At 35.7% G+C, this 18472-nt stretch overlaps 1 protein-coding gene across 8 annotated transcripts in view; it reads left to right on the top strand.

Moving 5' to 3' along the window:
* The window catches only part of YWHAZ (tyrosine 3-monooxygenase/tryptophan 5-monooxygenase activation protein zeta), a 46774-nt gene that overhangs the window by 21225 nt on the left and 7077 nt on the right, over positions 1-18472 (top strand). For all 8 annotated transcript variants that reach the window (XM_007488164.3, XM_001380109.5, XM_056823252.1 and 5 more), the window contains exon 3: positions 17766-17889. In XM_007488164.3, the coding sequence (XP_007488226.1) occupies positions 17766-17889 (124 nt within the window). The remainder of the gene's footprint in view (positions 1-17765; positions 17890-18472) is intronic.

The following is an 18472-nucleotide window of genomic DNA, read 5'->3' on the forward strand; positions in this document are numbered from 1 at the left end:
CTGAATTAAAATGATTTAACTTCAAAATATATTGACTTAGTTCTTGTGAGACTAACAAAATCTTAAAGCCCTACATAGATTAATGTTAAACATCATGCACAAATGTTTCACTTCCACATTCATGATTTCTAAAATTCCTTTGTTTGATAACAATCTTTTGACATCCCACCTCTCCTTTGCAGTTCCTCTCCCCATCCACCCCCCAAATCTTTATCTTCACTGTAATCTTCAATCTCTTGCCTCTTTAGTCCCTTACCAAGCTATGATACTTAACAGTGGTTACATTTTTCCCTTTTGCATCTTGACCTGTTGATCAACCAGTTCAGTTCTATATTGATCAGTTCCTTTTATCTTGAATCCTCTGCCTTCTTATCCCAGCTCTTGCTCTTGCCCTGCCAAGTCTTAGTTCTGGAATATGCCTGTTATCCACTTAACTTCCATTATACTTCCAAATAAAGCTGATGGAAATCATAAAACCTTGCTGATTGAGTCCACTAAACTTGTGGCACAATCTCAACTGAACCCTCACTGCAGCAAGGAAATTCTTTTACACCTTCCTAATTTACTATTTCACTTACCACAGTAGCTTTTATCTATATACTTTCATCTATCCTCAAATGTCTCATGTCTTCGCACTCTTCTCCAGCTGAGAAAATTATGTCATTTCACTGGGGTGGGGTGGGGTGGGGGGGGGGTGGTTTGAAACCAAGAACTTCATTTCACATTCAAATTTCTTAGTGTCCCTTACCTGGCTTAAAGAGCTAGTCACAGGGGCAGCTAGACTCAGTGGGTTGAAAACCAACCCTAGAGATTGGGAGGTCCTGAGTTCAAATGTAGCCTCAGTTTCTACCTTGCTGTGTAATCCTGGGCAAGTAAGTCACTTGCTATCCCTCTCTACTATTTCCTACTCCCCCAATTGCCTAGCCCTTACTGCTCTTCTGCTTTAGAACCAATACGCAATATTTATTCAAAGACAGAAGGTAAGGGTTTAAAAAAAAGTTGGTCCTCCTTGCCAAGGCAAACCCGTCTGTGCACAAGTAAATTCTATCCCATCTTCTTCAGTAGATCTCCCCTTCCATCTATACTTTGTTCTAGAAGGCTCTGCTTTCTGGGTTGTGGTATTCTTAGACCAGAAAACTTGGTTCCCCCTCCCTTTCCTGCCCCAGTATTGTCCATATTATTGTTTCTTTGGTATGGAGAAATTTACAGTTTAGCTCCTCTCCCTAGTATCTTACTTACATGGAGCACTTCTCCTTGTTTTCCAGAGGTCTACATTCTAGGATGTGGGCTGAGTTCTTCTGTAAAGAGATGAATATATTGCCAATAAAATTTATCAAGAATAGGAAAAAAAATATTCAGTTGCTTCTATACTCCTGTTTTCCTCACTTTAAAAAACTCTCCCTTGATTCATCTATGTAGTACCTCAATCTCCTATTTATTCTTTGTGACTAAAGTCCTTGAAGGCCATCTTTAATAATTTTCCTTTTCAAGTCTGCAGTCTGGCTCCTGACCTCATCTGTCAACTGAAATTGTTCGCCAAAGTTATCCATGACCTTTTTTTTTTTCCCTTCAGAGGTTTAATTGACAAGTCTATTGTCTCTTTCTTTATCTTCATCCTTCTCAACCTCTCTGCAGCCTTTTGATTCCTTTAGATCACCCTCCTTCTAGTCTTTAGATTTTCATACTACTTTTACTTGTTTGACTGCTTCTTCTATGTCTTCTTTGCTGGATCTTCATCCAGGTCACTAAGACTTAAAATTTATCCCCACAAAGCTCAATATCTGACAAGTAGATTCAGATGCTTTTCTACCGCCTAAAATTCCAATCTTTAACCTAGAAGCATTTTCGAGAATTGGTTGGTGGTACCTTTTTTTAGATGATAGTGTGGAAGGGAGGACATTACTTATGTTTTATGTTGCCGTGTCTTAAGTTCAGTGAAAGAACAGAAGAGATCATAAAGGGGAATGGAAAACTAGTGTGTCCTATTAGTAGGGTCACATTTCTATTATGAGATGTTAAGAGTAGGACTTAAAGTCTTAAGACTTTAAAGACTTAAGATCAGGAAAATTAAAAAATTGAACATTCTAACATTAATTACCAAGAGCTTTAGACAGTAACTTGATCATCAATATTTCATGGCTATTTACCAGTCAGTGGTTTCTGTTTTTATTGGAATCTATGGAATCAATTGGCTAATTTTCTTTAAATCATCATTCTGCTTGCCATGTACTTGATCTTTGAAATGATGAGACTGCTTCTCATTTTAGGAGTATAAGAGCCAAGATTGAGTCTCCAAATTTTCCCTTGGGAATTGAAGACTCACTTAATTGGCTTGTGGTATCAAATTGAAGTTCTAAACAACAAAAAAAAAAAACTTGTGAAACTGTTACTTATTCATGGGTGACGAGTAGTTTTCAAGAATTTTGTGATTGGCTGCCACACTCAAAAGCCTAGAATCTGGACATGGATTTACAATAAACCTGGAAAAATAGGTAGAATTCTATAGGACTTAAACAATATATTTAGGTTTTATCTTCAAGGCAAGAAAAGAGCCACTGGATCTTCTTGATAAAGGTAGTAGTAGGTTCAGACCCTTGTTTCAGGAATACAAATTTTGCAGTTTATGTAGGGGAGAAGAAGAATCTGGAGGCAGGAAGAACCAACTAGGAGGCTATTGTAACAATTCAGGTAAGAGATGAGAAGTCCTGAGCTGCTAGTGCAAACCAATGGAGAAAAAGGATTGAGTATGAGATATATTGCAACACCATATGTGAGGGGAATGGAAGAGAGAGAGAGAGGAAAGATAGATTTTAGAGTGAATTCATTGCAAACTTGAGTTTGAAGGGTGGTGGTGGTGGTAAAGAAATTAAGAGAGTTTGAGAATAATGAATTTCATTTTGGGTTCACTGAATTTGAGAAAACAATTGGAGCTGTACGGTAGGTAATTGTTGATGCCTAGCATAAAAAATAAAAATTAATGAATGTAACATCGGAGTTGAACCCCAAGGGAGCTGGATGAGATCACCACCAGTATAAAAGATAGGCTGGGATGGTTGATTTTGCAAAGGAATAACCATATGGAAGATAGAGAAATATTACAAATATACCTGTTAATTCTCTGTGTTTGTTGTAAAAGTGTAGAGGGGAAAAATTTCTGCATTATGTTTTTAATATTGTTTAAGAAGTTTTCATTAAGAATGACCTTTTAAAAATATCTGTGAGCATAAAAGATACTTTTAAAAATATATAATAAACTTAAATACAAGCTAATCAAATTGTAGTTGACTTTCTGAAAATCATTCTAGAACTACATTTTTACAAAGGCAGAATGTTTGCCAAAACAGTGTATTGCTTACGTTATATACCTATGTATCTTTATAAGAGTATACTTTTGAGAAAGTATAATCATCTAACTTTTTCATATTTTAGATGAGGAAACAATAATTATGTTTTCTTAATTACCTATAGGCAAGAGCATGAATGCTCCTGACTGTATTGTTTTCTCTATCATAGGGTTCCTTAATCTTTTTTTATCATGGATCTTTTAGCAGTCTAGTGAAGCCCATGAGACTTCTCAGAATAACGGTTTTAAATGCATAAAATAAAAGACATCAAGTTACAAAGGAACCCTGAATATTTTTAAATATATTTATCAAAATATATTTGTTTAAAACCCATCAAATTCAGAGGCCTCAAGTTAAGAATCCTTTCCCTCTATCATTGCCTTACATCTCAGATTCAAGATCTCCAAAAAATTATTTTACTTGAACAGCAGGAGTATGGAGCTGCAGCATTAAATCTATTCTATAAATATAATCTGGTAGTTGCATTTTATAATTCTGTTCAAATATATTTTCTTCTCTACTGCTACATTCAAATATCTTTACTACTTAGTTTGACTCCAGATAGCCTGTCTCAATCAGCTTGGTCATGTTGATTCTTCTACCTACCTTTTTTACACTTTTTTTGTTGTTCCCTCTTTATCTTCTCTCTCCCTTTGCCTTATTTTACTTTTTTCCTATCTTTTTCTTATATTCTTTACTGATGATTTTTTACCATAGCTTTTTTTTTTTTTTAATCCTTACCTTCTGTAACAGTTAAAATGTAGGGGAGACTGAGGCCAGGTAGAAATTAGTTTCTCTCTGCAAGGAGTATTAAAATTTTTAGAGGTTTATTAGAGATTAAGGATTAAAGAAAATACAGGATAAGAAACATGTGCCGAGGCCAGAGGCCTAGACAAAATAACTTCACATCAAAGTCCAAAAAAGACCCCAAAACCTTTGCCACCAGGTTAAATACTTTCTCGATCTCGGCCCAGGTGAGATTACAAGGCATTCTGGGGAAGTGGAGCAAGGGCTTGTGGGGATTGAAGTCCAGAGTTTGAGTCTATTTTTTACATTCCCCCGTTTGATCGTCATTGGGGAGACAAGTTTCCCCAAAAAGGATCATGAAAACATAATCAACTTAAACATTACAGTAATTTGAGGATAAGAAGAAAAAAAAAGAATAAAACCAAAAATTGCTGAAACACCTTGACAAAAAGCCAGTTAGGGGGGCAGTCCCCTTTGGCATCAAAGTATACATACAAATAAATGTTCAATCAACTACACCCAAAGTTCATTTTTGTGTAGCTTGTGGTCTGGAGGCTTCTTCATGGTGGCTTCTCCAAAAGTTCAGTTCTGGATTCAGAGAGGTAGCTTCTTTTTTACCTAAAATTCTTCTCAAAAGGAATTTAAACTTTGCAATTTAAATAATGATATTCTTTACATTCCCCCCTTAAGAGGGTGATTAAAAAAATAGGATCACTTAGGGATGCATGGCTGAGGTGTGTGTATATATATATATATATATATATATAATATATATCATATATATATCATATATATCATATATATGTATATCAATTGGCAAGAGATATTAAAAAGATATCAGAAAAATCCAAAAAGAAAAGAAAAATTTCTGGATGAAAATATAGACTAAGTCATGTGTAAAATTCCAAGTAAAAAGAAAAATAAATCTATAACAGGTCCTTGAATCAAGGCCCAATCAAAATGATCTTACCCAGTCAATAGCCAGGACTACAGAAAAGTACCACACTATGAAAGGCAGAAAAGGAAGGGACCAGATTATAGAAGCCAAGTAGGAGCCAAGTTTGGGGATACTCCTCTGTGAGTATCTTCAGAGTGAGTGTGGACACAAGGAAAGCCTATGTCTAGCAATGATAAACACAGTAACCTCGAGTCTTCACACTAGGTTCAAGACCTTTTTATTGGCCTAGGAGTGCATCAATCCATCCTGGATTGGATTTTCTTTGGTTCTGTGCAATGGCTCTTGTGTGTATATCTTGTCCTGGAATCAGACAGGATCATTAAGCAAAGAGCAAAGTCCTAATTTTTAAATAATTAGTGGCATCCGTTTTTATAGTCTCTAGCTTTTTAGGGCATGCATTAGCAAATGTATTTCAAACTTAAGTACTGAAAAGTCAAAAAGTTAAAGAAAATCTTAATGCTGGTGACATGTGCTTGAAATATAAAAAAGAGAAAAAAACAAATAGTATATTGCACATGCAAGAAAAATATAATAGAAGAGCTTTTAAAAATTAAAAAATATAGCTTATAATCATTGACACTCTGTGTCAGATAAGAAAATATAAAATACAAGACTTTCTCACCAAAAATGAGATCCATTTCCTCTTAATATTTGGCCATGATCACTGTGAATAGAAGGCAAATGAATTGAACAGTAGTACAAATATGTAGTTATCAATAGCCCAATTAATTACAATAGCAAACAAACACACTTTCACATTTCACATAAGTTGTATGACATTTAAAAGCCTATGAATTGATGGATATTTGTCACAATTTTTACAAATGTAGCAATCTTTCAACCTTGGTATTCAAACATTTTTTAAAACAAAGTAAAACTCATCTTGGGTTAAGAACATAATCAAGAAATCTATATATCATTCTGGTGCAAGTAGTGAGCTGAAGAGTATAAATAAAGGGGTGCTCCTTTTTTGGAGGCTTTTTTTTAGGGATACAAATGCCCTGAGATTAACTGCCCAACTTCCATTCACATACTTAGAAATGCGGGAAGGTTGGGGGTTATAAAATGTATTTCACTTCAGCTACTAGAATGGGCCTTACCTCGTGGTAGGGGCAGGCAAAATAACCAGAGATTGTTTAAAAAAATTACAAAAATCATATTTTAAAAACCCTTAAAATCATTTGAGATATTTAGCACATTAAATTTTCCAAAGGTTTTATACAATTGTAACCAGTTCTGAAGTCCATCTATCCTCTATGTGACAAAGGCAAAAATAGAAAAAAGCTGGGTTTTTTTCCCCATATATGGGCTTATTCAATAATATTTGTTCAGCACAGTTATAGGGGAAAAACAGAATTTAACAGTAGTCAAAACTCAGTACATTCAAAATAAATTCAATCAACCTTCAGTGTAACATAATAATATTGAATCCAGTAATATATGAACTTAAAATCACAAAGTTAAACCTTAAACAAAACAATCAGGAAAAATGCAATAGTCAGATATTTTTATAAACCATTGGAGTCTGAAATGCCTTAGAATATAGCCTTTAAGTCTTTTCAGTTCCTTGGGTGAGTTTTTTTTTAAAAATTATTAATTATCCATTTAAATGTCTATTGTCCGAAGGCAGAGTGATAAGGGCTAAGCAATGGGGTTCAAGGGACCAGTCCAGGGCCCCACAGCTGGGAAGTATCTGAGGCCAGATTTTAACCCAGTACCACATGTCTTTGGGTCTGGCTCCCAGTTCGCTGAGCCACCCATTTGCCTCTCCAAAGTTAAAGTTGAATCTTTGGGCTGAATCTTTCTTCTGGTACACAGGTGCAATCAATGAAATTACCAGAACAGTCAAAAGGTATCCTTTTAAACAGCCAATTGCTTTTTTAAGTTTCTGTTTGAAAAGTCTGTTTCTTCTCTCTCCCCTGCTATGAACCCCCTGTGGCCAATACCCCCATCCACGTGGAGGCTTAGCCTAAGGGAAAATTACCCGTTCTCCTTTCCCTCTAGTCTCTCCCTTCCGCCCACGTGGCCAATACTGTTACCAGCTGGTCACAATGAGTCCTGAGCGATCTGCTCCAAGGATCGGGGTGATGAGCCGGCTGGGGTCATGCTCCTGGGTCTGGGTCTGGGGTTGATGAGCTGTCTGGGTCGGAGGCCAGATGGGTGAGAGACAGACCCCCGGGGTGGACAGGGCCAGGAGCTCGGGCACCAGGTGAGAGGCCAGAAGCAGGAGCTGATCAAGATGGTTTTCTAAAAAGCATCTTGGAGAAACGTGGCTTTAAAAAAATTATCTAGGCCAAAAAAATTGAGAAGTTCTCATCCAATCTAGTGGTCGCCAAAAACTGTAACAGTTCAAATGTAGGGGAGACTGAGGTATTATAATTTTTAGAGATTTATTAGAGATTAAGGATTAAAGAAAATACAGGATAAGAAACATGTGCCTAGGCCAGAGGCCTAGACAAAATAACCTCACATCATGGAAGAGACGCCTCTGCTCCAAAATGGAAGTCCAAAAATGACCCAAAAACCTTTGCCACCAGGTTAAATACTTTCTCGATCTCGGCCCAGGTGAGATTACAAAGCATTCTGGGGAAGTGGAGCAAGGGCTGAGCAGTGAAGATTGAGTGACTTGCCCAGGACATACAGCTAAGAAGTGTCTTGAACCCCAGATCTCTGGTCTCTAGGCCTGGCTTCCAAACCACTAAGTCACTTAGCTACCTCCTTACCCCACAACTTTTTTTTAAGACTTATGGCTCTTACTTATTTGCCATCTAGGCATGGCATCCTTTTTGTGCTTCATTTTTTAAGTTTATTTTCTTCAATGAGTTTAATTGGACTTATTGAGATTTGTAGCTATTTCTTTCCGTAGTTATTTATAAATGAGAAAAGACAAGGCTTTCTTGTGTTCCAGCTCTCAGAGGGGCCCTTCTAGAAGTTTTGCAGAATTTACTATTAAAGTGGGGGGATCTCAGTTTTAAAAACGTATCTCAATAGTCTAATGTGACTCTAAAACCTAGACTTCACAATATTCCTTTAGTGGTTCAGCCTTGGCCCAGAAAGATACTGTAGGCTTTACTTACAGAATGTAGTATATAGTATTAAAATTCCCTTAAGAAGAAAACCTGATATGAGCAATCACTGTTACTTTTGACATGTTTATTGAGGAGAATAAGAATAGGGGTTGCAGAAAGGCATATTTCTGATGGAAAAAATTTCTTAAAAATTGGAGCTTATCAGAAGTTGAATAGTCTGTCTACCTCAGGAGATAGTGGATTCTGTCTCCCCTAGAAGAGGTCTTTAAGGAAACACCAAATAACAGTCTGGAAGAAGCTTCAGGTGGTGTTTATTCCTGAAGTCAAAGTTAGTGCTCTCCACTGTTTATTAAGCCAACCCTAAAATTGTTAGCTGGTGCAGTAGATAGAGTGCCAGGCCTGGAATCAGGAAAACTCCTCTTTTGAGTTCAAATCTGGCCAGAGACACTGGCTGGGTGACCCTTGAGAAGTCACTTTGCCCTGTTTGACTCTAATTCTTCATTTCTCAAATGAGCTGGAAAAGGAAATGACAAACCAGCCTAATATCTTTGCTAAGAAAACTCCAAAAAGACATCATAAGAATTAGATACAACTTAAACAAAAAGAATGGCATGGTCTTAAAGAGGCTTATAATTCTTGTCTTCCGTGTTTAAAATTTAGGAATTGTTACTGATTTTTGCCAGGCTCAATTCTCAGAAACCTGAATTTTTAAAAATTGGTTTAAATAATAATACATAACTAAAGGAATCCTGTATTTGGGCAAGCCAGGGGCCCTTCAACTTTAATCTATGTGTGACTAGGCAAATCCTTTTATAGAACCTGTTTTTTCATCTCTTTAAATGATAAGCATTGGATTGTTGATTTCACAAAGTCTCCCAACTTTTCCAGTTGTCACTACCTAATAACTTCATTGTTGTTCTTATAATCCTTCTTCCTCCCAATAAAGAAAAAGGTCTTGCTGCAATCTTTGCCACTACAACAGAGTATCCTAAAGATAAGATGATAATATCACCCTTGCTTTAGGGTTTAGTAGCAGTTACCTTCTGGGTCAAGTTAACATTACTTCAGCTTAAATTTAAAGCCCTTTTCCCTCTGTTGCTACTTTACTTTTCTATTACTCTCCTCCATGAATGAAGTCAATGATAGATATACTAGGACACTTTCCCCCCCATTCCATCCTCCTGCCAAATCTCAAAACAAATATTCCTAACACTTTTCCTACCTTTCATATCTTTGCTCACACTTCCCCCCAATACTTACTATTCTCTTTTCCCCTTTTCTTTTTTTTTAAACCCTTACCTTCCGTCTTGGAGTCAATACTGTGTGTTGGCTCCAAAGCACAAGAGTGGTAAGGGCTAGGCAATGGGGGTCAAGTGACTTGCTAGGAAGTGTCTGAGGCCAGATTTGAACCTAGGACCTCCCATCCACTGAGCTACCCAGCTGCCCTTTTTTTCCCTTTTCTTACAGTATCCTTTTCCCCTCCCACCCCAAATTTCTACATATGTTGTAAAACCCCTTTGAAAATGTTCTTAACAGATAGTACTTCCTGGTCCTAGTCATTCTTCCCATTTCACCCCCTTTCTCCAATGACACTTCACCTCATCTCAGTTCACTTATACAACATTGTTTTTCATAGTTGTGTCTTAATAAACTTAAATCTAGTAGAGGAATGATTGCAGGAGCTAGGCCTTAAACTTTATATCTTCACCCTCATTCCTTCCTTAAGGCTCTTTACATTCTGGGCACTTAATAAATATTGTTTGTTTATTGAATTATTGAGTAAAGGTAAGAGAGAGAAGTATAGCATAGGTCTTCTTATTAAGAAGATTGAGTAGAGTAACAACTGAAAAAAGGGAAAGATTGCCATATAGAGAAATAATTGTATGGTAATTTGACACTAGTACTAAGTATTGAAATAATCATGAACTAGAAATGTTAACAGAATGCATGGGTAAAAGAATATACTTGTCTCAGTACATTAAAGCCCAACTCACATACATACTTTTCATAAAGCCTTTCTTGATTTTGTACCTGCCTTGAATTTTTTGTACTACTTTGAAGTACTTTGATCTTTACCTCTTTCCTCACTTTAGGAAGTTTTTTTCTCTTAATTCTGCTTTTCCCTCAAGTCAAACTGATAGATACAGAGAATGTAAGATTCTACTGTGCTTATGTTTGACCTTTTTTTAAAAAAGCTTTTGAGTTCATAAAGAAAACAATGTCTTAAAGGCTACTCTACACATGGTATCTTCCATGTGTATATCAAAATTACTTAAAATTCCTTAAGCAATATTGCAATATTTTAATAATTTTGTGCTAGGGAGACTACATGGGTACAAGTTTTCACTACCATGTGCATTTTCTGCTTAATCTTCACATTTAATATTGATTCTCTCTCAGATGTCCTGGTTTTTTATAATGCCTTGGATTATAATGCCTTAAAGCATCAAAGCCCTGAAATTTTGCAGTCTCCTAAGTGAGAAGTATTAACAAAAATTGGCTTTAATGTACACGTGGGGGGAGAAAACAAAGTAGATGAATGCCTATTGTCAATATGCAGTTGGTTGATCAGCATGTGTGTGTACTACTGTCATAGAAAATGCAGTATGGATTGACCTCAGAATTGAACATGAAGAGAAGCTGATGTTGGGAAATTGTGAAGTTATCTTAATGATCCTACCTTTTCCTTAAAACAAAGGCCTATCTTTTTTAATGCTAACATTCTTCCAGTTGAATAGTACAAATCATAAAATGTTAATTGCTGAAAGTTTGAAGTTTTGAAATTGATTCATAGGGGAATGGAAAGGAGAACTGTGATTGTATACAACACATTACAAATAGTATATTAAGAAAGGATAAATCATCAGAGACATATAGGGGTAGGGAGGGAGGGATGGGCTGGTCACATCTTGAGAGCCCAGAATAGCCTGGTGGACAACCTTTTGGCTTAGTAAACTAATGACGTCAGAAAATTAGAAAGGGCCCATACCACAGTTTAACCTACGTGAGGGGACACAGACTAGTCACACAGGATGGGCAAGCATTGTTAACAGAATTAACCACATTAATGAGATTATATGGTTTGAGTATTGAGAGTTCCATCTCCTTTTACTGTGTTAAACTCCTAGAAAAAGTATGGTTGTTATTTCTACTTCTCATTGCCTACTCATTTCACTTCTCAAGTCCTTAGGATTGTTTCTGATTCCCCCCACTTGATTGAAACTACTCTTTCAAAGACTACCAATGACCTACTTGCTAAATGCTATAGTTTTGTCTTCCTCTTTCTCTGACTTTTCTACACCTTCACTAGCCTTCTCACTTGAAGAAACACCAACTCCTTCCTCCACTAGCTTTGATTATATTCTACTCTGTATTTCACATTTTTGGTCTCTTGCTATTTTGGTTTTTTATCCCATTCTCCCCACTTCCTTCACCCCAAGCAGTTTGTTTCTCAATGTTGTTATGATCTCTTTATTGTCATTGATTTACTCTCTTCCCATAGTTACCAGTTACCATAGTTAATTTCTAAATTCAACTGTATTTCCTTATCTCAATAGGGCCACAAGTACCTGGATTCTTCCCCCACTCCCAGAAGCTCAAACTTAAAATATCCAAAAACTTGAATTTCTGAAAACACTCTTAGCATTCCTATGTCTAAATAACTATTATACTCCTGATCACCCAGGTTCAAAGCTTTAGAGTTATCTTCTCTCTTTACCCTACCCTCATCCCAACAAATCAGTTACCAGTTCTTTTCATTCTTCCACTATAGTTCTCAGGTCCTCACCACCTCTAACTATTAATATAACTGACTTCCATACTTGCCAGTATATTCCCTCTTCAGGTTGTCCTTGGCATAGCTGTTAACATAATCTTCCTTAGGCATGGAGCTGGCTATATCATTCTGTGTGCTCACAAACCTTCAGCAGCTTATTTGCCTTTAGGATGAAATAAGATCTCTTTAGCCTGATATTTAAGACCCAGCACAGTTTGGTTTTAAGTGTCTGGCAGCCTTATTTCACATTACTCCCTTTCACACAATTCATTCCAGCAAATTGAGGTAGTCCTTTATACCTAGAACACGTTTCTTTTTCGATCTTTCTTGAGACAGTGTGTGGGATACTGGAAAGAACAATGAACTTGAAATCAGGAGAAAGACCTGATGCTTTCTCACTCTGATACTTTTATCCATTCGTTTATGTAGTACAGATAAAACTACAGAACTTAAATCTCACAAAGCTTGTTGTGAGCATCCTTTGCATAAACTTAAAGTACTTTTTAAATGTTAGGCGGAATAAATGTCATGATTCAATTCAAGTGTTAGTTACTACATTTGCCTTTCTGTACTTCCTTTCTCTCTTCCAGACTAAAAGTGTTCAGTTCTTTAAATTTTCTTAATACTGACTGGCTCGCCTTTGTCACCTTCCTTCTCTGCTTTGCTTATATTGTATGTACTAGCATATTTGTCTCAAACCCTGGACTCTTAGACCTCAGCTGGCTTGTTCTCCTCACAAAATTATAGTGTACTGGTTAATTATCTCCACTCAAAATGATGTCCCCGATCCAGCAGTCTTCCCACTAGATCATTAGACAAATTCTAATTAACCTTTGATAGATGTGGCATGCTCTGCTGCCTTCAACTTTTGAAAAGGATTTCTTCTCTCCAAATTGCCCTTTTGGTGTGATACTTGTATATATCTTGCCACCACAGATATCTAAGTGGAAGATAACCACTATTGGATGGATACCTTCTCCCCTGTTCCCCTGCCACCATGTTCTTTTAATAGAAACAAATAGTAGCAGGGAGGGGTGGAATTTTTTATGTTTTAAAGAAGACTACCATTTTTATATGCACATGCCCTGCATTCACGGATGCTAAATGCTTATTCAGTATATTTAAAGTACTATTTTAAAATGTTTTAAAATTTATATTGAACTCAATTATTAGAATGTTCATCTAAAATAATTTTAAAAATTTAAAACTTAAACTCTCTTCTAGATTAGCAATGCCTAACTACTAACATTCTGCTTATCAAAAGTGGTACAGAGATAAGTGTTAGATCATACCAAAGCCCTTTTTTTTTTTAAACCCTTACCTTCCGTCTTGGAGTCAATACTGTGTATTGGCTCCAAGGCAGAAGAGTGGTAAGGGCTAGGCAATGGGGGTCAAGTGATTTGCCCAGGGTCACACAGTTAGGAAGTGGCTGAGGCCAGATTTGAACCTAGGACCTCCCGTCTCTAGGACTGGCTCTCAATCCACTGGGCTACTCAGCTGCCCCCCAAAGCCCATTTTTAAAGCATTTAGCTTAGCTAGTTGGCCTCTTAATAACTAGCCTAGTTTTGGTAAGTGCTTGCTCGTTTTAATGAAGGTATTTTGACATGGAACCATATATACCCCATGAGTCAGCTAACTCTGTTCTTCAGATCTCTGGACATGAGGAAAGTATACTTTTTCAAATTCAACACTTGACCACATCATAGTAATTGCAACCAAGGGCCCAGGACCTTATCCTAGATTCTGAAAATAGAGCAAAATAGTGTAAATAAAGTATAATTAACACTCTATTAAGGAAATGCCCTCATTTATTATCCCTTAAGGTTTATCTCAACTTTGCTGTAGTGTTCCACCATTTGCCTATTTAATTTAATTTATTAATGATTTAATTATTTAATTTAATCTGCCTGATTTATTATTTAAACCTGTTACAGGTTAAAAAAAGAAAAAGTTTACCCATTTTTATGAGAAAGGGGATATAAACACTGAAAATGGAGCACAACCTACTAGAAGCAGGACATTTGGGATGCCGTCCAGTTCTGACCAGTTGGTAGGCTTAATTGGGTCATTTTAGCCTTTCTGGATCTATTTCCTCATATGTAAAATAAAGGAATTGGAATTGGCTGATCTAAAGTTCGTTCTAATTCTTATCACTATTCCTTCCTGTTTTCAATTCAGATTTGTAGTCCTGGCTCAGAATGATAATCTGGGGTTCAATCTTGAAAGCTTCTCAAGAATAACTTAAAGGTTTAGGTTCTAGAAACATCTTAATTCTTCTGGTTCCTAATTCTATATTAGGGATCTTTAATTCCTCTATAAGCATCTCAATAACAATTTTGCATTTGCATGTAGAAAATATTTGTAAAAAGGGGCTTCTGTCTCATTGATAGCAACAGAAGTTTGTTATAGCCCCCTTTTCCAATGAGGGCATTTTCTTCCTTTCCCTTTAGGCACTTTCCAAGTCAACAACTTTTAGACCTCTAAAGTACTTTGCCTGAGAGACTATCTCAAATTTGTCCTGTATTATGACTTGTTTATACATAGTTGTTTGCATGCAATCTCTCTTGTCTTTCCTTGTATTCTCCATCCAGTGTTTAAGACAGTGTCTGGTAGTGCTTCTTGGTTTGACTCTTGTTCTGTAGTATGTATTTTTTAGTTCTTGGTTCTGTAGGTCATTAATATAACAAAATAAACTGATTTTATGTGATGCTCGTAGGCAAGATCAGTAATGGAGAATAAGTTTTATTTCTGCTTTGAAAAATAACAAGGGACAAAAATGATTTTTAGGAAACAAACCCCATTTATTATTTTGCTTTTTTGTAAAGTGCTTTCTTTATAATATCAGTATATTAATACAAATTGGGGGGTTAAGGCCTAGAGAACTTTAAATTATATACTTGCCTGAGGTCACATAGTGAGAGCCATAAGATAGAATGTCTCATTATTTAAGTGTGATTTTATTGGCTTTAATTAGTTTCCTTTGCAATTCTATAAATTATATACTTTACATTCAGGGAAGAGAATCTAGGCTTCATCTGGTTGTCAGAGGAGTCTATTACACAAAAAAATTAAGAACTCAATGGATGATTTATTTATAAGACTTTTTCCAGCTCAAAAACATAATTGTGTAATTCTTCATTAAAGTTACTCAACATATTTTGCTTTGGGAAGCATCAAAATAATTACCTTTCTGTGACTGCACATTTCATTGTTATGAAAATTGAATTTGTATCTAATGCAACAAAAGACTTAATATAGGTTTTAAAGACTCTTTAGTAAGTGTTTTTTGTATATTTTGCTCCTTTGTAGGTTTTTTTTTTAATGTAACATTTTCGAACATTTTTATATTCCTTTCTGGTTTTACTACTAAATGGGCTCCTTTGGTCTATATAACCAGATATTTTAGTTACTGATTCTGTACCAGTAGGGGATGCATTATTTTACTTGTTACTCCTACAGTCACATTTTTGGAAACCCCTCTATTCTCTAAGAGAAAGAAACTGCTAGATTGCTTTTGTCTATTGAAGCAAGTGGCAAAAACCAGAAGTAGAAGTAAGCAATTGACCAAAGAGGATAGGAATGCAAAATAAAGTTACTTTTCCTTTTTCATTATCCCCCATTCCCTTTAAGGATTAATACTTTACATAGCAGTGTATTGGAAATAAATATTAATACAGTAAAAAAAGGAATTTGGCTAGATTCATTCCTTGACTTTTAAGCATTTTTTCTTAGGGTCTTTGTTTAAGTTCTGGATGACCCATTTAGAATCTGGACTTAATGTTTTTTTGAAAAAGTGGGCCATTAATCTCTTTTCAAGTGACACTGGAAATAGGTCTAAAGCAGAGGTGTCAAATTCTATCCACAAAGCTCACACATCTAGCACAAACCAGATTAAAATGTAATTGCAAAATAAAAATACAGGACAACAGAATGTTAATTTGTGGTTTTCTCTTTCAAAATTTCAGGTTTTCTCAACCATCACTTTCTCTGTGCCTCTTGATGATCTTACCAATGTCAAAGGCTACTAACAATTACTTTGCAAATGGTTCCTAAATTTATTGCAAGCCCAAGATTTATTTTCAAATTCCACATTGGACATCATCTGGATAGCTTTTCTACAACTTTCAAAATATAGGCATGACTGGGAATCAATTCATTTCCCTCATCCCATTTCTTCCTCTTTACTTGCTATTTTTATCAGTGAATCACTATTCTCTTACACTAGTCAGACTCTCTTAAATCTCAGTATTTTTAACTATTCCTAGAAACAATATTACCTCTATCCCTTCACCCATCTTAGGTTGTTTCTGGGTTTCTTTTCCCCCTTTTCTTGTTTCTGATTACTTCAAGCCATCACTAATTTTCCACCAAGAATATTACAGTACTTTTAACATTCTTGTCTCCAATCTATTTCCTCTTCCAAATTGTTATGCATAAAATCACAAAAGTAACCCTAAAACAACCAATTCAGTTATACCATTGCTTTCTAGAAACCTACAATAGCTTTTGTGACCACCTATTTTTTTTTCTTATTGCTGCCCTATATATATATATATATATATATATATATATCCTATGTCTCAGGCAAATTGGATTATTCTCCATCCTCTGAACAAACTTTAGGTTGTTTTCTTTTGTTTGTCAAAAACCCCACCTATCCCTTAAGACTCAGCTCAAATATTTTTCCCCCATGTAACTCCAGGTTCCCTTTTTCTTTGTTTTTAAGCTATGGGTGATACAGTTTTCTCCTTCTAAGTCCCTATGTCCCTGGTAGCAAATCTTTTTTTTTTTTTTTAATTACCAGTTTTCACATAAATGATCCAAATTATCTCCTTTCCCCTCCAGAGCTGGCAAGCAATTCAGTCTGGGTTATACATGTATTATCATGCAAAACATCTCCATATTTAATTTTTGTAAGGGAATAATTCTATAAAACCAAGACAATCCGCCCCCAAATATTCCCAAATAAACAATTGATAAAACATATGCTTTTATCTGCATTCCTACTCCCAACAGTTCTTTCTTTGGAAGTATCTAGCATTCTTTGTCCTAAGTCTCTCAGAATTGTCCTGGATCATGTATTGCTGTTACTGGATACAATATTTTCCTGGTTTTGCTTATTTCACTCTGCATCAATTCATGTAGGTCTTTCTAGTTCTTTTTTGAAACCATCCTGTTCACCATTCCTTATACAATAGTATTCCATCACATACCATAATTTGTTTAGCCATTTCCCAATTGAGGAACATCACTTTAGTTTATAATTCTTTGCCACCACAAAAAGAACAGCTATAAATATTTTTGTACAAGTAAATCCTTCCCACCCCCCAAATATTTTTTGGGTTCGAACCTAGTAGAGATGTTCTTGGATCAAAGGGTATATGTTCTTTTATAGCCCTTTGGTCATAATTTCAAATTGCCCTCCAGAATGGTTGGATTAATTTATAACTCCACCAATGGGTGTCCTTTGGTACCTTTGTTACCTTTGCCTTGTATATAGTAGGCTCTCAAATTTATTGTTTCTGAAACGTGGTCATATTCAAAGTTTGATTATACATTAGACACAGATTACTTGAGACTTGGAAAGGATCAATTTGTCAAGTATAAAAGATGAGAATGATATTGGGGTGAGAGTGTGTATATATGTATATATAGTATTTGGTCATGCTTATGTTTTGACAATAATTATGTTTTGAACTTTTCTCAAGTATGTGTAAACCTTGCAATTTTAAAATAACTAGTGAATCTGTGATCTCATTGGTACTATTCTCCAGCTCTTTAAACAAATAGATATCATATGAAATTATAGCACTTACAAATAACAAAGTATAGATATTAGCTTTAAAGTTAAAGATTTTTATTTTATTTAAAAATTTCTGCCCTTTTATGATTATTAGTATTTTTTTTTTTAGTCTCTATTGGAAAAGTTCTTGATTCCTAATGCTTCACAAGCAGAAAGCAAAGTTTTCTATTTGAAAATGAAAGGAGACTACTACCGTTACTTGGCTGAGGTTGCTGCTGGTGATGACAAGAAAGGTATGTCAATGTTAAAAATATATTAATGAAGGGGGCAGCTGGATAGCTCAGTGGATAGCTCAGCTCGAGTTGGGCTTAGAGACAGGAGATCCTGGGCAAGTCACTTGACCCCCATTGCCTAAGATGGAAAGTAAGAGCTAAAAAAATAAAATTAAACACACACACACACACATTACACAAGTGGATAGGGAGACTGATCTGATACTTTCTATGTAACCTTGGGTAAGTCACTTGATATTGCTTGACTAACCCTTACTACTCTTCTGTCTTATAACACATAATGTCTATTCTAGAAAGTATGGATCTGTGTGTGCACACATAGGTATCCCTTCCACATTGCGGGTACTAGGAGTGTGGCACTCCTGCTACCTGGAAAATCCATGTAAAATTTTTTGGCTCTCCCTTTGTACTAGAGAAAAAGTATGATTCTCTTCCCCCCCCCCCCCTCCCCTTTATGGGGTGCTTACAGTACCTTATTATAAAATTTGGGTTAAGTATTTGGTCATAGGTTTTATGGAGGTCAATGTTAAGCAAAAGTACTGTATGAAAAATAAATTTTAAAATTATGAAATAAAATGTGAAA

The sequence above is a fragment of the Monodelphis domestica genome, chromosome 3 (assembly GCF_027887165.1).
Source record: "Monodelphis domestica isolate mMonDom1 chromosome 3, mMonDom1.pri, whole genome shotgun sequence".
NCBI classification, from domain to species: Eukaryota; Metazoa; Chordata; class Mammalia; order Didelphimorphia; family Didelphidae; genus Monodelphis; species Monodelphis domestica.